The 19,896-nt window shown below is 40.0% G+C and overlaps 2 protein-coding genes across 8 annotated transcripts; both read left to right on the forward strand.

The window, feature by feature from the left end:
* Positions 1–1,462: 1,462 nt before the first annotated feature.
* Positions 1,463–3,805, forward strand: LOC114867176 (uncharacterized). The gene is made up of 3 exons (XM_029169618.3): positions 1,463–2,116; positions 2,537–2,737; positions 2,830–3,805. Exons 1-3 carry the CDS (start codon positions 1,847–1,849, stop codon positions 2,971–2,973), a joined length of 615 nt encoding a protein of 204 aa, XP_029025451.1. The 5' UTR covers positions 1,463–1,846; the 3' UTR covers positions 2,974–3,805.
* A 3,454-nt stretch (positions 3,806–7,259) lies between these two features.
* pip5k1ba (phosphatidylinositol-4-phosphate 5-kinase, type I, beta a) lies at positions 7,260–19,769 on the forward strand. 7 transcript variants are annotated; one of them, XM_055513252.1, is made up of 16 exons: positions 7,263–7,452; positions 11,202–11,404; positions 11,575–11,691; positions 12,355–12,485; positions 12,626–12,743; positions 12,856–13,008; positions 13,541–13,837; positions 14,915–15,099; positions 15,189–15,269; positions 15,505–15,553; positions 15,626–15,710; positions 15,796–15,951; positions 16,046–16,136; positions 16,666–16,762; positions 18,068–18,098; positions 18,884–19,769. In XM_055513252.1, exons 2-16 carry the CDS (start codon positions 11,333–11,335, stop codon positions 18,898–18,900), a joined length of 1,680 nt encoding a protein of 559 aa, XP_055369227.1. In that variant the 5' UTR covers positions 7,263–7,452; positions 11,202–11,332; the 3' UTR covers positions 18,901–19,769. The 7 variants fall into 7 exon arrangements, with proteins under 7 accessions (XP_055369225.1, XP_029025608.1, XP_029025609.1 ...); XM_055513250.1 differs by having other exon boundaries at positions 7,260–7,496; positions 15,505–15,710; XM_029169775.3 differs by having other exon boundaries at positions 7,260–7,452; positions 15,505–15,710.
* The last annotated feature ends 127 nt before the right edge of the window (positions 19,770–19,896 follow it).

The following is a 19,896-nucleotide window of genomic DNA, read 5'->3' on the forward strand; positions in this document are numbered from 1 at the left end:
AACCAGACTTTTTTAGAAATTTGATTTTGATTGATGAAGACATTTTACAGTAAACTCCACAGCAATGTCCTGGAACAATTGTTGGGATCTTACTACTACATACTCAAATTCAACATTCTAAGAACTTTATTAATCCCAGAGGGAAATTATTTTGCACACCTTGATTGCTGGTACACGCAAGAAGGTAGGGAGATTAAAAATAAGAATGCTAACACATCTACCCACTCTCACATCAAGTCTAATGACTATTGTCTAATTGCATCTAATTACTAGCTAAACTTATATTGTACTTGTTATTGCCCAGACAAAGATCAACCCTTCCAGACAGAGGATGAGTTGTACAGGCTGATGGCACCGGATCTCTGGTGTCGTTCTGTGGAGCACCTACCTAATACTGATGAGCCTCTGGCTGAAGGTGCTCCTCTGTCCAGCCACACAGTGTGTAGGGGGTGGAGGTGTTGTCTATAGAGAGGAGTTGAACCAGCATCCCCCTCTCAGCTACAGCATGTAGGAGCTCCAGCTCCACCCAAAGAACAGAACCAGCCCTCCTGATCACTTTGTCCACTCCCAGGTATTTGTACACGGTCACCACCTCCACCTCTTCATTTTTAATAGTGAGAGGGGTGACAGCACTCACAGATAAGCTGCTTTTACTCGTTTTACTGATGACTGACTTACACATAGACAGACAACCATTCACACACACGCTCACACCTACAGGCAATGGAGAGAGTCCAATCAACCTAATGGACGTCTTTGGACTGTGGGAGGAAGCCGGAGAACCCGGAGAGAACCCACGCAAACACGGGGAGAACGTGCAAACTCCACACAGAAAGGCTCCAGGGCCACCTCTGGGAATCGAACCCAGAACCTTCTTGCTGTGAGGCGACAGTGCTACCCACCCACCCTGTCCACAAAGCCCACAAACCTTTCCACCACTCCCTGATACTCTGTGACATCACCACCCTGGATACGTCCTACAACTGCAGAGTCATCAGAGAACGTTTGGAGATGACAGGACTCTGAGTTGTACCTGAAGTCTGAGGTGTACAGGGTGAATAGAAAGGGGGACAGGACTGTCCCCTGTGGAGCTTCTGTGCTGCAGACAATGGTGTCAGACAATGTTTTGTTCCACCAAAAAAAAAAAAAAAACTTTTTATTGCTTCTGTCAATTTTGTTTTGTTTCATATACTGTACTACTTGTGGCTCTGTTTTCATGTGAGGGTACCAACTAATTTATTTATATCTGTATTAGTCAAAACAACTGGTATTGAGAAGTGTCCATAAATGTTCACATATAACCAGGAATGCTAATAAACACATGGTTCTGTTCTGGTGAGTAATGCAATAACATCACTTCTGTAATGAACGTTACACAGTTTGCGCCTCAGTCGTCCAGCAGGTGTCTCTCTTGTTCCACTTTATATTTCTACTACTATATCTATATTACTATATACTGTAAAAGGCTTACTTTATTTGTTGATGAGACACGTCCGGTGCAACACTTTCACATTATTTAGTAGCCATTAAGAAACATAATCATTTTACAGGGTTCATAGTGTAAATTGTGTTTTGTGTGTTTATTAGTACATCAAAACAATTAGGCTGTAATTATTTCAAATGTAGTCATACATCAATTAGAGTCGCAATCCCGGATGTTATTTTATTTACAGGACAACACCCAGGGCATAGTTTATCAACTAATCCTATTTTAAAATTCATCAGTCTGGGAACTCCCCCTTGCTTCTGTCTGGCTCTCCTCCCCCTCCTCATTCCTCTATACTTCAGAAATCTGAGCAGATCCAGAGGAAAGTGAGTGTACAGTCTCCTGATAGTCTCCTGGAGTATGAAGGCCAGCCTGGTGCTACATGTGTTTCTTGTGGGACTTTGCCAGGCTCATCCTCCACCAGACAGGACGAAGCAGACAGATGGGGTCCCCGTGTCCCAGCTCAGGATGCTCTCGCTGGGACTGGCTCGCCTCCTGCATGGGGTAGCGGAGACCGCTGCGCAGATGGAGCGGCAGGCAGAGCACGTGTTGGCAGGGCTGGACCGAGCCACAAATAGTCTAGAAAGTCTGCGCAAGCAAAGTTTACAAGCTGGACGGACTCACAAGCAGGTGAGATAAAATGTTATAAACCACTACACATGAATACTATAGGTTTCATAGACAATGTATTCTGGTTTTATTGGTCCAAAATCATGCAAATCACATTATTTTATTATCATTTATTTTATTAAAAGTACTATAAGGTTAGCTGACTGGTGCAATCAACAAACATATTATGCCATAACACCTGGAAAACACACTTCACACTGGAATTTGAAAAATATAGCATTTTGATATCAAATGTGGAGGAGTGAAACCAATCTTACATCTGCATGGTGTTGTGCATGGTTAAATCATTCATATTTATAATCATAGACACACTGTTCATGTTCATAATTCTATCTAACGCAGAGGGAGATTCTAGACTGAGATAATAATCAGTGTGTTCATTATGATTCAGAATGGACTAAAGTGTTATGTTCCGTTCAGGTGAGGACGGACCTTCAGATCTTCAGCGCGAAGGGGGACAGTCTGCAGAGAACGGTCAGAGACCTGCAGGAGAGGCTGGAGGACCTGGAGAAGGAGCAGGGAACCATGCAGTACTGGACCAACTGGATCCATGACAAAGTGAGGAGCCTGACTCAGCCTGGTTCAGCAGCTCAGGCTCAGATCAACACAAACTCTATAAAGGTGCGCGGGCCAAGACCCTCCACAGTCAAACCAGCGTCACAACAGCACAAGTGGATTCAAAACTGACTGTACGCCTCTTTGTTTTGCTGTAGAATATCATGGATAAACAGGCCAAGTGGCTTGACAGCCTGACCTCTGAGGTGTCAGCGCGAGACAGACTGATCAACAGGCGCCTGCGGCTCATCAAGCAACTGGAAAAACGGGTAGACTATCACTCCAGACAGTCATCTGTTTAATGGACAACAAGGAAATAACTAGGTTCCCCCTAGGTTACTATCCATGACTGCTGTCATTACTACTGCAGTAGTAGTACAGTAGCAGTTAGAGTTGTGGATGCCGAGCACAGGGCAATCTTTGATTTCCACAGTGAAATGGTTTAGGAAACTTTGTGTTTTGTAATGTTGTCAAAAAGGTCATTTTTGCTGTAGGAAAATCATCACCAACGTTTATGATAATATTCCGCTTGTAAAAGGTTTTCAGCTGATATAAACATAAGAGGTGTCTACTGGTAAGTTCAAATAGTCCATTTTGTGACATTTTTGGACTATGATTAAAAATATGTTTCTAAGCAAAAGCAAGTTCAACAAGCTGGTTTTCACAAACAACATTTTTCCTTAAAATGTTGCGATGCAGTAGTTTTGGTTTGGATCCTGCATCCGTCAGTCATATTGTACATTACTCCTACAGTTTCTGGACAAACATTATTGGCTTTGTAAATTTCCCACGTGTTTGTGTGAGTTTGTTCAAAGTTTCTACCAGCTCAGAGGACAGACGTGTCCGATGAGACCAGCTGCACCAACACAGTCACAATAAACAACTGTGGATCTACTAAAAAGAAATAGTTTGTAAATGCACATTAAAAACCTAGTTAATAACAAAAAATGTATTATAGCTTATCACATACAACTACTGGGAATGCCATCAGTCCTCAACAGCAGAGCGGAGAGCAGAGGGTTGTGTTGTGGCTCTGACCGACACAATATTATGGTTAGAGATGGTGGTAAAATGTTGTGTAAAGATAACATGTTCATACACACCCAAATAAACTGCAATTGGTGTCAACCCACAGCTGGAAGTGCCAGGAATGCAAAGTCTAATGAAGATCAATAGGAATTTCCCACATGTTCCACAAATGCTGCACCACCATTATTTTTAACGCTGTAAAATAATGGAAGGCAACAATTTAAACAACTTCACAATTAAGATCTATATGTTAATATGGGTTTAAATCCAAAGGACGGGATCCAGGATTTGGATCAAACATGCCAAGGAGGCAAAATCTGATGTCTCATGGAGTCAGTCAATGTCCTCCGCAGCGAGGTGCACAAACTCCCTCAGCTGCCTCACAGTCCAATGTGACACATTTAAGTCAAATCTTTGTGGATTAAACTGTTATCAGATGGCCTCAAGTTACCGTCTCGCTGGCTGTCGCCTCTGGTGTTCCCAAACAAACCTCCAACATACTGGAACTCTGGCCCACTTAAATGAAAGATAGGAGAAAATGAGAAAAAAGTGAAGTGTAAAGAATGGCTTTTAAATGGTAGATAAATAATGGAAAGAACATGTGCATGAAAGGAAATTAATTTAGGAAAAACATAAAAAAAAATATTTGTAACAAATGTCTACCTGCAGCTGTTCAAGCAGCTGGAGGTCCAACTATGGAATTCCATAATACTCTGTTGTGTTGTTGTGTGTAGAGCTGATACAGTGAAGAGACGTCCTGCTCTTTACTGTCTCATATGATTTAATCAGCAGCATCCCTGTACAAATGTACTGTCATCAAAAGCTTTCTGTTACAAAAATGTTAACACATTTTCCTAAATTAAATATCAGCGAAAATGTTCTGAAAAGTTCTAAATCAGAAATATGAATTGTAATCTTCCGACAGTAGGTGCAACCAGTAATTGTGAACTATACTGTACGTACAGTCCCTGCAGCAAATGAAAGCATACATGAATAAACTACAGCATTACTACGTAAAAAAATACTACAAAATACAACATGTTGTCTCTTCCGAGTCAAACTGTTCACTTACTGTTTCTGTCCTTACTGTTATATACAGTAAGGAACATAAGAATGGCAGCAAAAGCCATGTCAATTTAGACTTGGTGATGTTTCAACAAAACAAAAGCATAATTTCTCACCATTTTATTGTTAACCTTATTAACTCATTAATCATGGTTTCAGCCAGACAACCGCGTAACGTGTGCCAGAGCTGCAACACCACCATCTAGTGGTCAGAAAGAAACACTACATTATTCTTTCTTACGGTAAAATTATGAAAACATTCCAAATCGTTTGTAGTTTTTTATTTGTATTATTTTATTTTATTTGTATTTTTTTATTTTAGCCTTTGACAAAGGCAGTTTTGGAAGTGTTACTTGAACGTGCATTGAGTAACACTGTTCACAGGAGTCATAAGGGTCGACAGACATCACTGACAGTATAGTTTATTGATATGTGGTATAGAGGAGAAAGACTGGGGCTTTATCACTATGATCAGGCAATATGAAGAAGTAGCACTGTGCTTTAGTTCACACCTCTGTGCTTGAACAGCACATACCACTGTACCATAGGGGACTGAGAATGTTTTGTGGCTGCCCATCACTTAACTTGATTTCAGCAACCTTTTTACATAGTTGTTTTGAATGCTAACACCTCAACTTACTGATTCAACCATCATGCATTTCAAATGAATATCAGTTCAAGGCAGTTGATAGCTAGCAGTTAATGTGAGTTCAGTTTCCATGTTCATGGAAGGGATGATACGCTTCATGTATCATCAGAATCAAAATACAGAAAAGTGGAGACCAGACTGACGAAACAACTAAAAATAGACACTAAAACTAAAAGAGACACAGAAGAACAACAAAGAGATGCAAAACTACCACAAACATGCAAATCAACTAAATAGTCATGTATGGTAAACACAAATGTAGAATGCAAAATGACCAAAAAGGGGCAGAAAACAGCCTTTGGATTTCATGGGCATTTTTCATGTTTGTGCGCAGGGGGCTAATGTCTCACACTTAACATTCATTGTTGTTGTTCTTCAATCACTGTTCACCTCTGGATTGGCAGCAAAAACTTAAAAGTGTGAACTCGCCTCTGAGAACTTCCATCCTCAGAGGCCGACGTCTGCCAAACATGACTCACTGAAATACAACATGGAATCTCAATCCCTTGGTCATGGTTGAACTATACAGTATATTTAGGTATATTCTCAAATGTTGTGCGAGTGCAATGACAGATGTAAAACACAAAAGAACAAATTCTTAAAAAAGATTGAAAAAATACATTAAAAGCTCTAAATCTCAACTCATCTTTAGAGCTAAGAATTTCTAAATAAAAGCTAAACAGAAAAACCTGAGTTATACTGGGTGTTGTGTTGTGTCTGTCATTTAAGGTCAATGTGCCAGAGTGATTTGTACCAAAGAAATAGTGGGATGTAGAACCTGAGTTGGATATGTGTGTTTGTGTTGGCTCAGCTCACTTCAGTCTCTGGCTGTTGAGGTGTGTGATGATGAGGGAAGAACCTGTTACACAGTCTTGATGCAAAGTTAGTTTTTGTAATGTAAATGTTTTAATGTATATCTAATTTCCAAAGGCAATCTCTAAGTACAGCTGTTGTACTGTACAGAGTTTATAGAGGAGTAAAAAAGTAAAGTAAACTGCATAAAACATCGTACTGCACCTTAAACAGGTCTTGGGGGCAGTAACTTGGTGAACGTAGCGCTGCCTGGAACCACTGGCTCATCTCTGGCTCATTGTTGCATTTCTTATCTCTCTTCCTCTCTACTTCCTGTCATCTGTTGCCTTCTGGCCTATAAAAGCCTAAAATGCTTGTCACAATGAACAGTTCAAACTGTGCAGCTCAACACTGAATATCTGATGTTACTGTTAACATTTGTATATTTCACCATCACTACCTTTGTACATGTACAAGATTATTATTATTACCTGAAAAGGTCTTAATCTAAATATGGACTTCCCATATATATTTTATTAATATAATTACCACTAAAAACAATAGCCTGTCAATTAGGCACAGTCTTAGTGACAGACATACGGTACAGTATGTGTCAGTGACTAACTATTTAATACCAGTCTGGGGGAAGAGAGCTGTACCTGTACTTATTAGAAGCAGGAGCACATGTATTTATTTATGTATTTTCTGCATTTGCATGTTACTGTAATCTATTGTGCTCAGGTTTTCTCTCTCGCATAGTGTGGCACAGCAGGCTTTGACCTCAGCTGAGGTGTGAGCTCCTACTGGCTAGTTACACAAACACAATGTGAAGCATTTTCTTGAAACTATATATTGTGGGAATATTTTTATGTATTCACTGTGTTAATAATTATTTGATAATTTTGCTGGTGTTTGTAGTAGGAGGTCCCTAAAGCGGCTTCTTGACTTTAACTCACAGTAAACACAGCCAAGTTAAATGAAGCTTTTTGATAAGGACACAACCTGAGACCGTTGGAACCGGCTGCTCCGGCGCGCAGCTCGACAGTTTGACACTTTGAGTCACGACTGCCGTGTGGAGCAGCAGCAGGTGGGCGGGGAGATCGACACGAGTGGAGAGGAAGTGGTGAGGATGCGTTCCAGCCGCCGAGCTGCACTTTGCTCCGTGCGTCGCCACAAACAGCCGGTCAGCACCGGAGCCTCTGACCCCCAACAGGAGCCGGGACCACGGACGGCGATGCCCGACGAGGTGAGGAGGCGGTGGGATCTCGGCCCACTTCGCCGTGAGGCTCAGTACGTTCTAATGACCTGCCTGTTGGTTTGGATCTCAGCGGGTTCGTTCGCTTTACTTTCAATAATGTGTCACAACTGTTGCGTTAGCGTGCGAACGAAGAGGAAGGTGAGCTATTGTGATGGTGATGATGATGATGATAACACGAGGGGGGATTCACTGATCTTTCCTTCTAACGAGGCAAAGACACGCAATAGGATGTCGTCGATCATGTAGAAGGGCCTCACTTCATTTCCATGTATTCAAACGACCTGCAGTGAGCTGCGTGTGGTTCGGCTGCTGGTTTAAATATTCACCTGAGCCTCAGGTGAAACTCGGGAAACAGCCCCGCGGTGACGTTCGTCCAAGCGTCAAGTTCAGTGGAGAGACAGAACGTGTGGATTTGCTCTATTATCAACTTAAACCTGGTAGTTTACGAACAGGTGCTTGAGATACAGGTTCTACTGCTCAGATAACTAAATGAAAGTGTAATAAACTAATAAACTATTAATTAGTAGCTAGTTATCAAAACATAAAGCTCAGATAAAGTCACTGGACGAGGGAACAGGTCTTTACAGGAATTAGATTAGGGGTCTATTAAAGTTTTATTTGAACAAATCTCAACCGGACTTATGCATTTTTCAAACTCACAGCAATCATTTCTATTTTAGAGCATGCACCTTGCAAACATTTTACAATTGTTGGTTGAAATATCTTATAGTTCATTATCAGACAGATCTGTACCACAGTGGACCTCCACCAGGCCACAGTCTGGAATGATCTCCCACGTCCAGAGGATGGATTTACACCACGCTCTGTCCATTCGTGTAGTTTTGCTGCCCTCCTGAGCCCCATCATGAGGTTGACAGTGGAATGAATTATATTAGGGCCAGGCTCCGGCTCTTTATCTCACACCATTATGTCAATAATTGGTTATGGTACTTTGTTTTAAGACAAAAGCTGTTTGTTAATTACATTATGTTGTTATCACATCTATCGTAAATCCTGCTTTGAGCCAATAAGCAGATTTTAGCATGTTACCACAATAATAATGGGTCAAAGATATCACACGGGGCAGCTAGCATGGCTAGTGCCTTGTCTGAGTTAAGTGTAGACTCCACTACATCTAAAAGGAAATGCCTCCGTTTCCAGTTTAGTTTTCTCTGTTAACTTTATAGTTTTCTAGTAAAGCTGTAACCCCAGTAATTTAGGTGAAATCAGACATTTACATGCACATTCATCCGACTCAACTTCTCCTGTTTAAGGAAATGTATGTTTAAGTTTACATACATTTCCTTACTATTTGTTAGCATTGACCTGGGTCAAAGGTGTTGGATTTCTTTCCACAAGCTTCTACTCTACTCTGCTAATGATTGCTGTGATTTCGGCCCATTTCGCTTGACAGAACTGACAGAATTGAGTCGGGTTTGAAGGCAACCTCTTCAGTTCCAGCCACAAATGTTCTATAGGACTGAGGTCAGAACGTTGTGATTGCCACTTCAATGCATTGACTTTGTTGGTGTTAATCCACTCTGCTCCACACTGCTTGTATTCTTAGGGTCACTGATGTCTTTAAATGTCTACATACATTCATGCTTGTTCCTTTCATTGTCATCATGATACTTCTGTAGTCACGGCTTCTTCCCAATGAGTGACCTTTCACCCCAGGATTCCTCTCACAGTGGATTATAACACTCTGTTATTATGTCTTCCCTTAGACATTAAGGGTGGATAGACATGTTTTGCATCAAAGCCCATTCGTCTCTGAGGCACAGAATCCATCTCCTTCCTACTGTAAGCAGGATCATAGCTGGACATTACCATGGTGTTTATGCTATACCAGATTGAACTTTAATAGGACACATACATATATTCAGGCTTGAGGGGGTGATCTCTATGAGTAGGGTCCAGAGCTTTTGTCCAGCTGTGGCTTCACCCATTGGGTAGAAACACTCACCTTCAAACCAACCTCTTTTTAAATCTACGGGGGGCGGGGCGTTCAGGGCTGTGACCATTTTCTTCAGCCCACCGGTGCTTTGCTCTTGTGTGTCATTTTGTCGCCTGCTGGACCTCGTACGGGGTGGGCTTCCAAGCCCCAACTAGCAGAACTCTGTGGTATATTGCAACAAATGAATCAGACTTGTTGGTGTATGTTTGCCCTGTGCTTTGCTATTATTGCTTGTAGCAATACTAAAGTTGCTAAAGATTTGATTGATTGATTTGATATAAATTATATACAGTATAGAGATAGAGGGCATGGTCATAGTCTGTCTAGCCCTGTCTCTCTTTCTCTCCGTTTACTGTAAAGCCCCCTCCCCCCTGCTCTTGTGTGTCCCCTTATTCAACCTGTCAGATCCTGAGTCTGGCACTGTTGTACTGAACCATGTCAAAAATAAACACGATTACAGTCACGACCAGTAACTGGCTCACACTATCTAGTAATCGCTTCCAAATGTGACCTGTCAAATTATTAGTTTCTGTAGCATCGATGGTGTTAATGAATATACCCTTAACTTAAAGAGAGAGAAAGATTCCAACACTCTTTTCACTCATTAGGATTTTGTAAATTTGTATGGTATTTAATGGTGTACTGTGTTACTGGCCAGTAAGTAGTGAATAGGCTAGGCATTAATTTTGTCTTTGAAACTAATGCTCTTACAGATGCTTAGTGTAACATGTCAAGGTTGTTACATCACACATCATACTTTCAGTGTGGTAAGGGCTGCAGAGGGACGTGAAAGGAACTGCTGCAGACGTCATTCCTTTGTCTGACTAATCATATAAAACAAAAGTTGGTTTACCGAATTTGAGCCCCTTCGGCCTTCATCAAACTACTTGGAGAGCTGCGAGGCAGATCCTTTAAAGAACAAGCTTTTTTTGTGACCCTTATGAAACACTTTTATTCTACTGAGTCAAACCACAAATGCCACATCCTGAGACAGCGCTTAAAATAAACAAGGGCTTGTCTCTTAGGATCGGTGCTGACTTTTGCAATTTTGCTCTGTACACAGATGTTTTGCTACAAATTGTTTCATAGACTGATGTACATGTATGTACTGATACAGCATTGCATGTATTTACAGGGGAAAGTCAGGCTTCCTCTCAAAAAGCCAAGTAATTCAGATGTTTTGGCAAGTCTGACATCTGAGCTCTGTTTTGTTTTATTAAATCGGTAACTACTGTATTAAACTATTAAAGGTTCCTTCTCGGGTTACTTACAGTTCGGTGTACGGCCTGTTTTAGTGAGATATGGATACCAATAATATTAAGTCTTGACAGCTTTTGCATCTTGCTTTATCCAGCTACAGGATCAGCTGTAAGATTTTGAAACATCATACAGAGTTCATGCTTTCAGTGTGTTGTGGGTCACGTACGTAAGCAAGAAAGTGCTGAATCTCCCAGGAACACTGTTATAAAATAAGGGGATTTGGTATGCAACAATTTTTCAATCCTTCTTAATTAGGATTAGAGGTTGTTGTGAGCGATTCTGGAGTTACAGACCCACACCGACACTGGAGGTCTCAGAGAACCTAACAGCACCCCAGACAGAAAGGCTTGATTTGGTAAGATGTACTGTATCTGTGAACACGGACAGACTGGAAGAGCTCAGGTTAAACACTGAGATTCTAATTCAACTTGTGTAGCGAGTCACAGTGCAGTTTCTCACCAACTGATGTGCTTTTGCATGGACCTTTAAGTGAATGTTGTCTTTTCTACATTGCTGACAGGAGCAGTTTCCCTGGACAATGCAGTTTCTGTAAATCACCACATCTGAGCGTCCACTGAAGGGAAAAGGAACCCGTGGTTGGAGGAACGACGGCAGAGCTTCCCCTCTCATCGACTTCTCTGTGAGTGAACGATGTCAGCCAGCTCTGCCGACGGTTTGGGAACAGGAACCAGAAACCAGAAAGTGTCAAAGGATCATAAAAAGGTAAGTCACTGAATTATTTTCAATGAACGGAAATCAGCAAACATCCTCTTATACAATTGTCATGGTTGTCAAAGTTGTCAAATGATTGTCAGGCGCTAGGTTCACTGGACTCAAATGCACAGCATGGGCGAGGGAGTAAAGTTCAAAAGGCTTTAATCTTGAATTCACAGACAGGCAGAGTTCGGTACACGAGTAAGCACAGGCGGCAGTACAGGCAAGAAGCAGGCAGTGGTTCAAACGCGACAAGACTGATATCAGGCATGGAAAGGTCCGGGCAGGAATCAGAGGTTGGTAAAAACGCTAGACTAACATGAGCAGCTGATGGGGTCGGTGACCAGGTGTGAAGCTGAACACAAACACAACCATGACTAAACAGGAAGTGGCAAAAATAAAAACTGTAAGCTTGGCCTAATGATCAGGAGCTGTGACAATGATAGAGTTTATCACAAACGTAGACTCACAATCTACACTGTGTAATATAGGTAGATGATATGTGTTGAATGTTTACAGCATTTTAATATTTTATTATATTATTTATTTCTAAAATAGTTATTTCGAAGATAAAACTCACTGTAGGAGACAAACCCATTGAGATGTTGATGAAAAAACAGCAGCAGAGCGATAGATGAACTACAGGATAGAGGTGGATTACGATGTATATTCATACAGTGAATAGTGATATTAATATTGTTTATATTTATTAATATCAAAATAAATGTATTTGCATACTGTGCAATATACAATGAAAATAGTATTTAACAAATGTAGAGAGGCTGAAGTTTATCCATTGCAGCGTTAATGTACAGTATCTATTGTTTATATAGAACGGGATGAGAATAAGTGTTGTCTGTGTTTGACTTAAGTGTGTGTTACTCATAAGATCATAATAGAGCTGAAGTTTCTCTTTTTGAGTCTTGTTTTACTGTAGCTCTCGCTTTGTGACTTGTCAGCCCACAGCAGCTGCCCTGAAAGGAGCCATCCAGCTGGGCATCGGCTACGCTGTGGGAAACCTCAGCTCCAAACCGGACAGGGATGTCCTCATGCAGGACTTCTCTGTGGTGGAGAGTGTCTTTCTTCCCAGGTGCGGGATCATCTAGACACACTATTAACCAAAACGCAATGGAAGAAAAACACGAGAAACCGCCTAACACTCAAGGGGGGGGGGTGTTTCTGTACACAGATATTCTTCATTCACATTTGTGTGCATTTTTTATTCTTAAGTGACGGCAGCAACCTGACTCCAGCACATCACTTCCCAGATTTCCGTCTGAAGACATACGCTCCGCTGGCCTTCCGCTACTTCAGAGAGCTGTTTGGCATCAAACCTGATGACTATCTGGTTAGTGTCAGCGTTGACTGATGCTCCACTTGATATGACAGTTTGGGGTTAGCATCGAAACCTTAAAGTGAGTAAGCCATAAATTCATCACGTGCCTGGTTCCGACCCGCAGTACTCCATCTGCAACGAGCCTCTGATCGAGCTGTCCAACCCCGGCGCCAGCAGTTCCTGGTTCTACCTGACCAGCGATGATGAGTTTATCATTAAGACTGTGCAGCACAAAGAGGCTGAGTTCCTGCAGAAGCTGCTTCCTGGTTACTACATGGTGAGCAAACACACACACATATAGTACTTTGCGTGTGTTGTGTGTCTGTCATCATCCATCAGCAAAACCTTATGATATTGCATTGCAGCGCCTGCAAGCTTGCACAGAAACAATGAAACAAACCTTTTAATTTAAAGTACTTCCCTATTTTCTTCTGGCATGTTTATAAATCTATTCTTTTTAAATAGGTGATAAAAGATTATTTCTCTTTCTATTGAGGCAAACATCAGGATGTGACATTTACATGTAATGCAAACAACCCAGAATACCATATGTAGATATTTACATGCAGCTGGCAGTTGACCACATATTTTCTCTAACCATCACTGGTTTTATGCAGGTTTTGTGGTGAAACAGTTTTCCCTTTGCGTGCAAGTGTTTGAATTTTACTAATAAGCTAATGTTCAGCTCTGCATGTTGGGATTTCTGTGCCGTGGATTTGAACATTTGGTTCGTGACCAGCCTAGTGCTGTAAAGTATTGTAGTATGAGTATTAGGGATGCTAACGACGCATTATCTCTGTTTATTGTAGAATCTGAACCAGAACCCCAGGACGCTGCTGCCCAAGTTCTACGGTCTGTACTGCATCCAGTGTTCTGGCGTCACCATCCGTCTGGTGGTGATGAACAACGTGCTGCCGCGGGCCATGAACATGCACTACAAGTACGACCTGAAGGGCTCCTCGTACAAGCGCCGCGCCTCGCGCAAGGAGCGTGCCAAGTCTTCGCCCACCTTCAAAGACCTGGACTTCCAGGAAATGCATGAAGGCCTGTACTTCGACCCAGACACTTACAGCGCGCTGATGAAGACCTTGCAGAGGGACTGTCGGGTGTGTTGCCATAAAAGATCTTATCTGTTGGACCAGTAACAATGTCTGTTTAAAATATATGATCAGATTCTGCCATAACTACAGCTTAGCCGTCCTATGTTGACGGCTTTTGCTTTATCAAAATCAACATATTAGGATTGTGCCCAATCACTATGATTGCAAAATAGATCAAAACAGTTAATCGTTGGGGAAAACTCTTTCAAAACCAAATCTTATTTGTGTATTTAGAGTATTTAGGTTACCTTGGTATTTAACAGGCTGTGAGGCAACTCTTGGCATGATGATCACATTAGGAGTGATTAGGATTAAAAATTAAATCTGCAGTGTTAATTAATAAGCCATATTTGTCTGGCACAAACATCCACAGCAAATGTTATAAGTAGCTGTTAAACTAAGCTAAAGCCAAAGCAACACAGGTCCAGCTGTCGGATCTCAAAGTTCTGGAGTCGGGTTTAAATCATTTTTAAAAAGGCAATAAGGTTATTATAATCAGCATTATTATATTAATATATTCATTTTTGGCTGTCACTACCAAAGTCTACCTTGTTCTTAATGAAGCAGTCCACTTCGATCAGGCTCAGCTTGTTATGATCTCATTGGCACCTGGCTGTTAGTTCATGAGCAAGAAACAGTGACCGGCTGATGAAAGATTAACACCAGCAGAGCAACAGCACCTGACTCATGTAATCAGGCTGAGCAACTGGACTCTGGAGCACAAACAGGCCCCTCTAGATTTTATTAGCACGTTTGGAAACGCGGTGAAAAGCATCTTACAGGACCATAAAGTTTCAATTACTATTATTATTACCCTCTGGGAAATAGTGTCTGTCTGCAGTGTTGGCTAAGTGATATCAGACAAAAGTAGAGACAAAGATTATTCTGATTTAGTAAAAAAAACAAAAAATATCTAAATATATATACACATACACACATACATACATACATACATACTGTACATACATGTATAACCACAAATTAAGGATCCTTAAACAAAAACATATTTGTCCCACTATGGCTATTACGCAGTTACGACCTGTCCTGTGACTGTTTTCAGGCTTATTCGATTTTTCTCTTAAGGTGCTGGAGAGCTTTAAGATCATGGACTACAGTCTCCTGCTGGGCATTCATGTTTTGGACAAGAAGCCACTGAGCAGAGAAAGCCGATGCGACAGCAGGAGGGGACAGAAGGTTCTCTACTCCACCGCCCTCGAGTCCATCCAAGGAACCGTGAAGGACCCTGAGCCTGTGGCTGATGATGAAACGTGATTAGACCACTATTAACGTTCTTCCTTTGTCAGAACTATTTCATCTTTGGGATGTGAAAATGTGTAACACAGATGTTTTTTTTCAGGTTGGGTGGAATTCCTGCCAAACATCGAGATGAAAACCTTCTTATATTCTTAGGAATCATTGACATTCTTCAATCTTACAGGTGCTCACACATGCTGAACCGTTTTTTTTGCCAATCTCATGTATTTTTTCATTCTGAAATATTTACAGAAATACTCACATTTTATTTCACAGGGGTTATTTAGAATGTTATTCGTTTTTACTTTTTTATTTTTTATTTTAGACTTTTTTTATTTGCATCTTGTATTTATGTCTTTTGCTTTTTCCTAATTTATTCATAACTTGCCCGTGAAGAAAAGCGTGTGATGTATTTTCAGGTTTATCAAGAAGGTGGAACACTCTTGGAAGGCTCTTGTACATGATGGGGTGTGTAACTTGATATGTGCAACTTTTACATGCATACATTTTGTGTATATAAACATCTCTTTTCCATCTCAGGACACGGTGTCAGTTCACAGGCCCAGTTTTTATGCAGACAGATTTTTGAAATTCATGGGTTCAACTGTTTTCAAAAAGCTTCATCGTGAGTCATTCTGATAACAGACACTTCCTATATATGTGCTGCCTTTGCAGGTTTTAGTTTAAAAGATATTCTGTGTGTTTTTTAGCTTTAAGAGGAGCTTCTTCCAAAAGAAAGAGAGCTACTCTCCATCCAGTGAGGTCAGCATCTCAGGAGTTTCTCTCCCCACATAGGGAGGAGAGAAACTCCTGGAAAGTGGAGAGCAGAGCCCAAAGCGTGGACAATCTGGATGAAGATTGTGAATGTATATCAAATCCATACAATTAACATTTTCAGAGCAAATACGCTTCTTTGCATATTTAAGTCACTTATTGCGTTGCTGTTGTTTTTTGCACTAGTTTACAGCTCTTCTAAACAACCAGACCTTGTTCCAAGACCTACTGTTTCATTTGAGTCCAACTGGAATGACGAGGAGCATCATGAAAACAGGTAGCGAACATCTACTGTACAGGCTTTAGAGCATTGCTTTAATTTATTAAATTGTGGGATTACCTCACGTTTGCAAGCAAGCATGTAAATAAAAAAAATACATTTAGATATTAACAGAGAACATTCTATTTCTCCGGGTATAAATGTTCCAGGTTAGTTTGTTGTTTTTAGGATTACTATTTAATTTTACTAAGTACAGCTGGGGTTTAGAGAAATAACATCACAGATGATCATTTGTTGTGGTGACCATTACAATTCATGTTCTGGCCTCAATCAAAGTAATACATTCACAGTAATCTGATCAGTAGTTGTGGGCTGATCAACACCTAGACTGAAGCATACTGTATACATTTGGAAATAGGCCACATCTTAGTAAAAGCCACACTCTCTAGTCTGATGGTAAGTTGTATATGTGACAAAATATCAGCCCTACATTAAATGATGAAAATCATTCAAAGTGTTGGTAGGAGCAACATTAATTTCACATATCATTCCTCACACTGTCTTCATTGGTATTATTATGTTGCAGTGAAGCCCGCCGAGGCTCCAGTTCAACAATCGCTCTGGACGATTCCCTGCGGAGCCTCAGCAAGAGCCGGTCAGACTCTGAGCTGGATGTTTACTTTGTAAGAAACTTTTTTTTAAACACAGTCTGCATGCTGCACGTAAATCTTATTATTGGTCCTAATGGGTAGAGGTGACACTTCTCTTTTCTAATTTACTACCCAAACCAACATTTTTAAGGTCATTTCTTTGACTGTGAATCACATTCAGTTCACATTCAGAAGAACCCTATAAAACCTAACCACATATTCTCAGTGTCTCATATGTTGGTATAAATGGTACTGAATGATGATTGATGAAATATATTTTGTAAACTAATTCATAATAGGAGATGATATACTAATTGTGCCTGATAGATAAAATTACCCAATCTAATATATTTACATTATGTACATGATGTATGTGTCAGTATACAGTATGATAATTAAATATTTTTTCAAGCCTTACTGCTTTACAAATCTGAAATAGTTGGTTAAACCAATAACTGTTACTTATTTTGCAATATCACTTTTTTCCTTTAATAAATTCTTACTTTTTTCTCAAATAAATTTTAGCGGCACTAAATGAATAAATTTAGCAAAATGATCTATGGTGAACGCAGATCCCTTGTTTTCAGTGTATACAGTATGGTTATATATAATAATTACGATTTATGGATTAGCTTGTTCAAAATGGCATTTATTGGGCTGTAGTATAAGATCTTTTTTAGAAAAGCTGTCATTTATCCAACATACACTCATACACTGAGTATTAAATGCTTTCCAGCATGTGGTTTCACTTATATTCTTGGAATTATTGTGTTTGGCAGTTGCATTGCAGCTAATTTGATGTCCGAGGTCCTGCTGCCATCCTGTGATGGCATCAGTGATGCCTGTAGAATGATTCAACCGAACCCTGTGCCCCCTGCTCTGTCCTCAGCCCACTTCAGCCTGAGAAAACTCCACGAATCCCATTTTTACAGCACATCCGTTACATAACCGTAAAATCCTGCTTGGGCCTTAAATGAAGCAAACCTTAAGCAGCTGCACTCAGGCTCTGTGGGATGCCTGCAAGCAAGTTCATCTAATCTAAAGCCTCTTTGACAGAAAACAGTGGGATTCAGAAATTATAATAAGGGTGAAACGGAAAACTTGGCTTTCAAACTGACAGTATTTGCCAGGTTCATTTGTCCTGTTAATTCACACTTTTTGCTCAGATAATTGACCTGTGTGTCTCCATCTGTTAACTCTTACATGTACACCTAAAAAAATTAAGGCATCAGATCAAGCATGACTGTACTCGTTTGCATGGCCTATCCAAATTCTACACTAAATACCAAAACTAACTTATTACTTTAAATTTTGGAATGTTTGTTTTTATCCTTTTAGGTGGCCTCTGGTTTTCAATCATTTCAAGAAGGTATGAAAATAAGCATATAGATTTATATCATATGATTGAGCCCAAAGGTTTTGTTGCTCTAGCAGTAATCAGTATTGACAAAACAATACACTGTATCTGGCATCTATGACATTGACTCTAATGAAAAATATAACCATCTATGAAAGTTTACAGGCATTTTGAAAAAGCTTCACAAGTAGCTCCACCTACAATTAAGAGTTCATGTGGGAATAAATGTCAAAGTCTAAATCGGATACATACAGTAAAACCTAGAAATGCCTAATGAGAAAACCATGTTGTCATTATTGATTGTTTTAATAATTACACTTGGATTATTATAGCTTTCCTTAACAGTATTTGATGGACAAAGTTAAATTCAGTGTCCGAGTGAACCATAAACACTGTAACTTCAGTTGTAAAGCACAGAACCTTCTGACCTATCTGAACTAACATTAAGGTTATGTGGTTTTTTGCTTTGTGTATCCACTACTGACAAGTATCTATCCAGATTAATAGCCGAATAGCAGATTAATTTAATTTGCCCTTTACCCTCATCTCTACCTAACTGGTGTTGTACTGTATGTGCACACTGTATGTAACTAACCTGTTAAACCACCTAATGACCTTAGGTGAGTTGTATATTGTTTTGTGTGCAATACCTAGAGCCTGTAATGAATAACGCTGAAAAAACTGTGGATTAGTGCACCCTGGGCACAGACACGCCAACAAAGACACAATCTGGCTACCTCTTGAATTAATCAACTATCTAAGTAGGTAAATTTTTTGTGTGTTTGTTCGTTGTCTAGTGAGAAGAAAAGACTGATGTCTTCATTCATCTGTATGGCTGACCTTTGACCCCTGAGCTTCTTTGTGGCTTAAAGACACCGGGACTTCACGGCAGCGTAAACACAACCATAAATTAGAGGAAATCTGTTCAGTTGCTACAAGTGAGCATCACTTTTTGGCTCAAACTGAATGTGGCAAAGCACTGTTTCAGACATCTCACCAGCACCAGGTGACAGCTACAGCTACTGACACAGTGAATCACTATGGTAATATAAGACACTATAAAGCTGCTTCTTCCCTAAGCTGCTCATTTAATGATGTGTTAAAATAATAGTCTGTTTCCTTGCGCTGTATTTGTCATTTTTGTTCTGTGTACATGTCTAAACTCAGTGGCTGGATCGCTGGGGAAAGAAACCTGTTACTAAATCTGTTACAGAAAGTAATACTTTCCTGCTGTTGTTTCCAAATTGTGTATTTATACAGAAATATGTGCTAAAATGATAATATCTGAATAAATAACAGGCACATAATCGCATAGATTACTTTGAAATCATAATTTGCATAAAACTGTTTGTTTTCATATTCAACATTGTGTGATTTTTATTCATACATACATAATCTGCTCCCGCCATGTCAATAAATGTTTTTATTGCTGAGTTTTATTGTGAAAAATAGATTTCATATTAAGCAATATACTCTGGTGATACTTAATGCAAATCAACCAACATACTGTATGCTGTAATCATATGTTTACAAATTATTTGCATTTTTTTCATGCACTCCTGCGTCAGTCGTTTTAAAGAAGCATGGCGTCTTTTTTTGACTATTGTGTTTCAGTGTGGCTGATAGACCTGTATTATAGCTTTGTGTATCTGTTAAATAAATGTATATTTATGTATATCTCTATGCACGATCCTTGTTAGATGCTTTTTTAAAAACATGTTCAACTTTTAATAGCACCAGAAAAAATATATAAACTACACAAAACTACAAAAATACACATATTATTTATGTATTATACATATTTTGATAA

Source organism: Betta splendens, chromosome 12, assembly GCF_900634795.4.
Source record: "Betta splendens chromosome 12, fBetSpl5.4, whole genome shotgun sequence".
In the NCBI taxonomy this organism is placed as follows: Eukaryota; Metazoa; Chordata; class Actinopteri; order Anabantiformes; family Osphronemidae; genus Betta; species Betta splendens.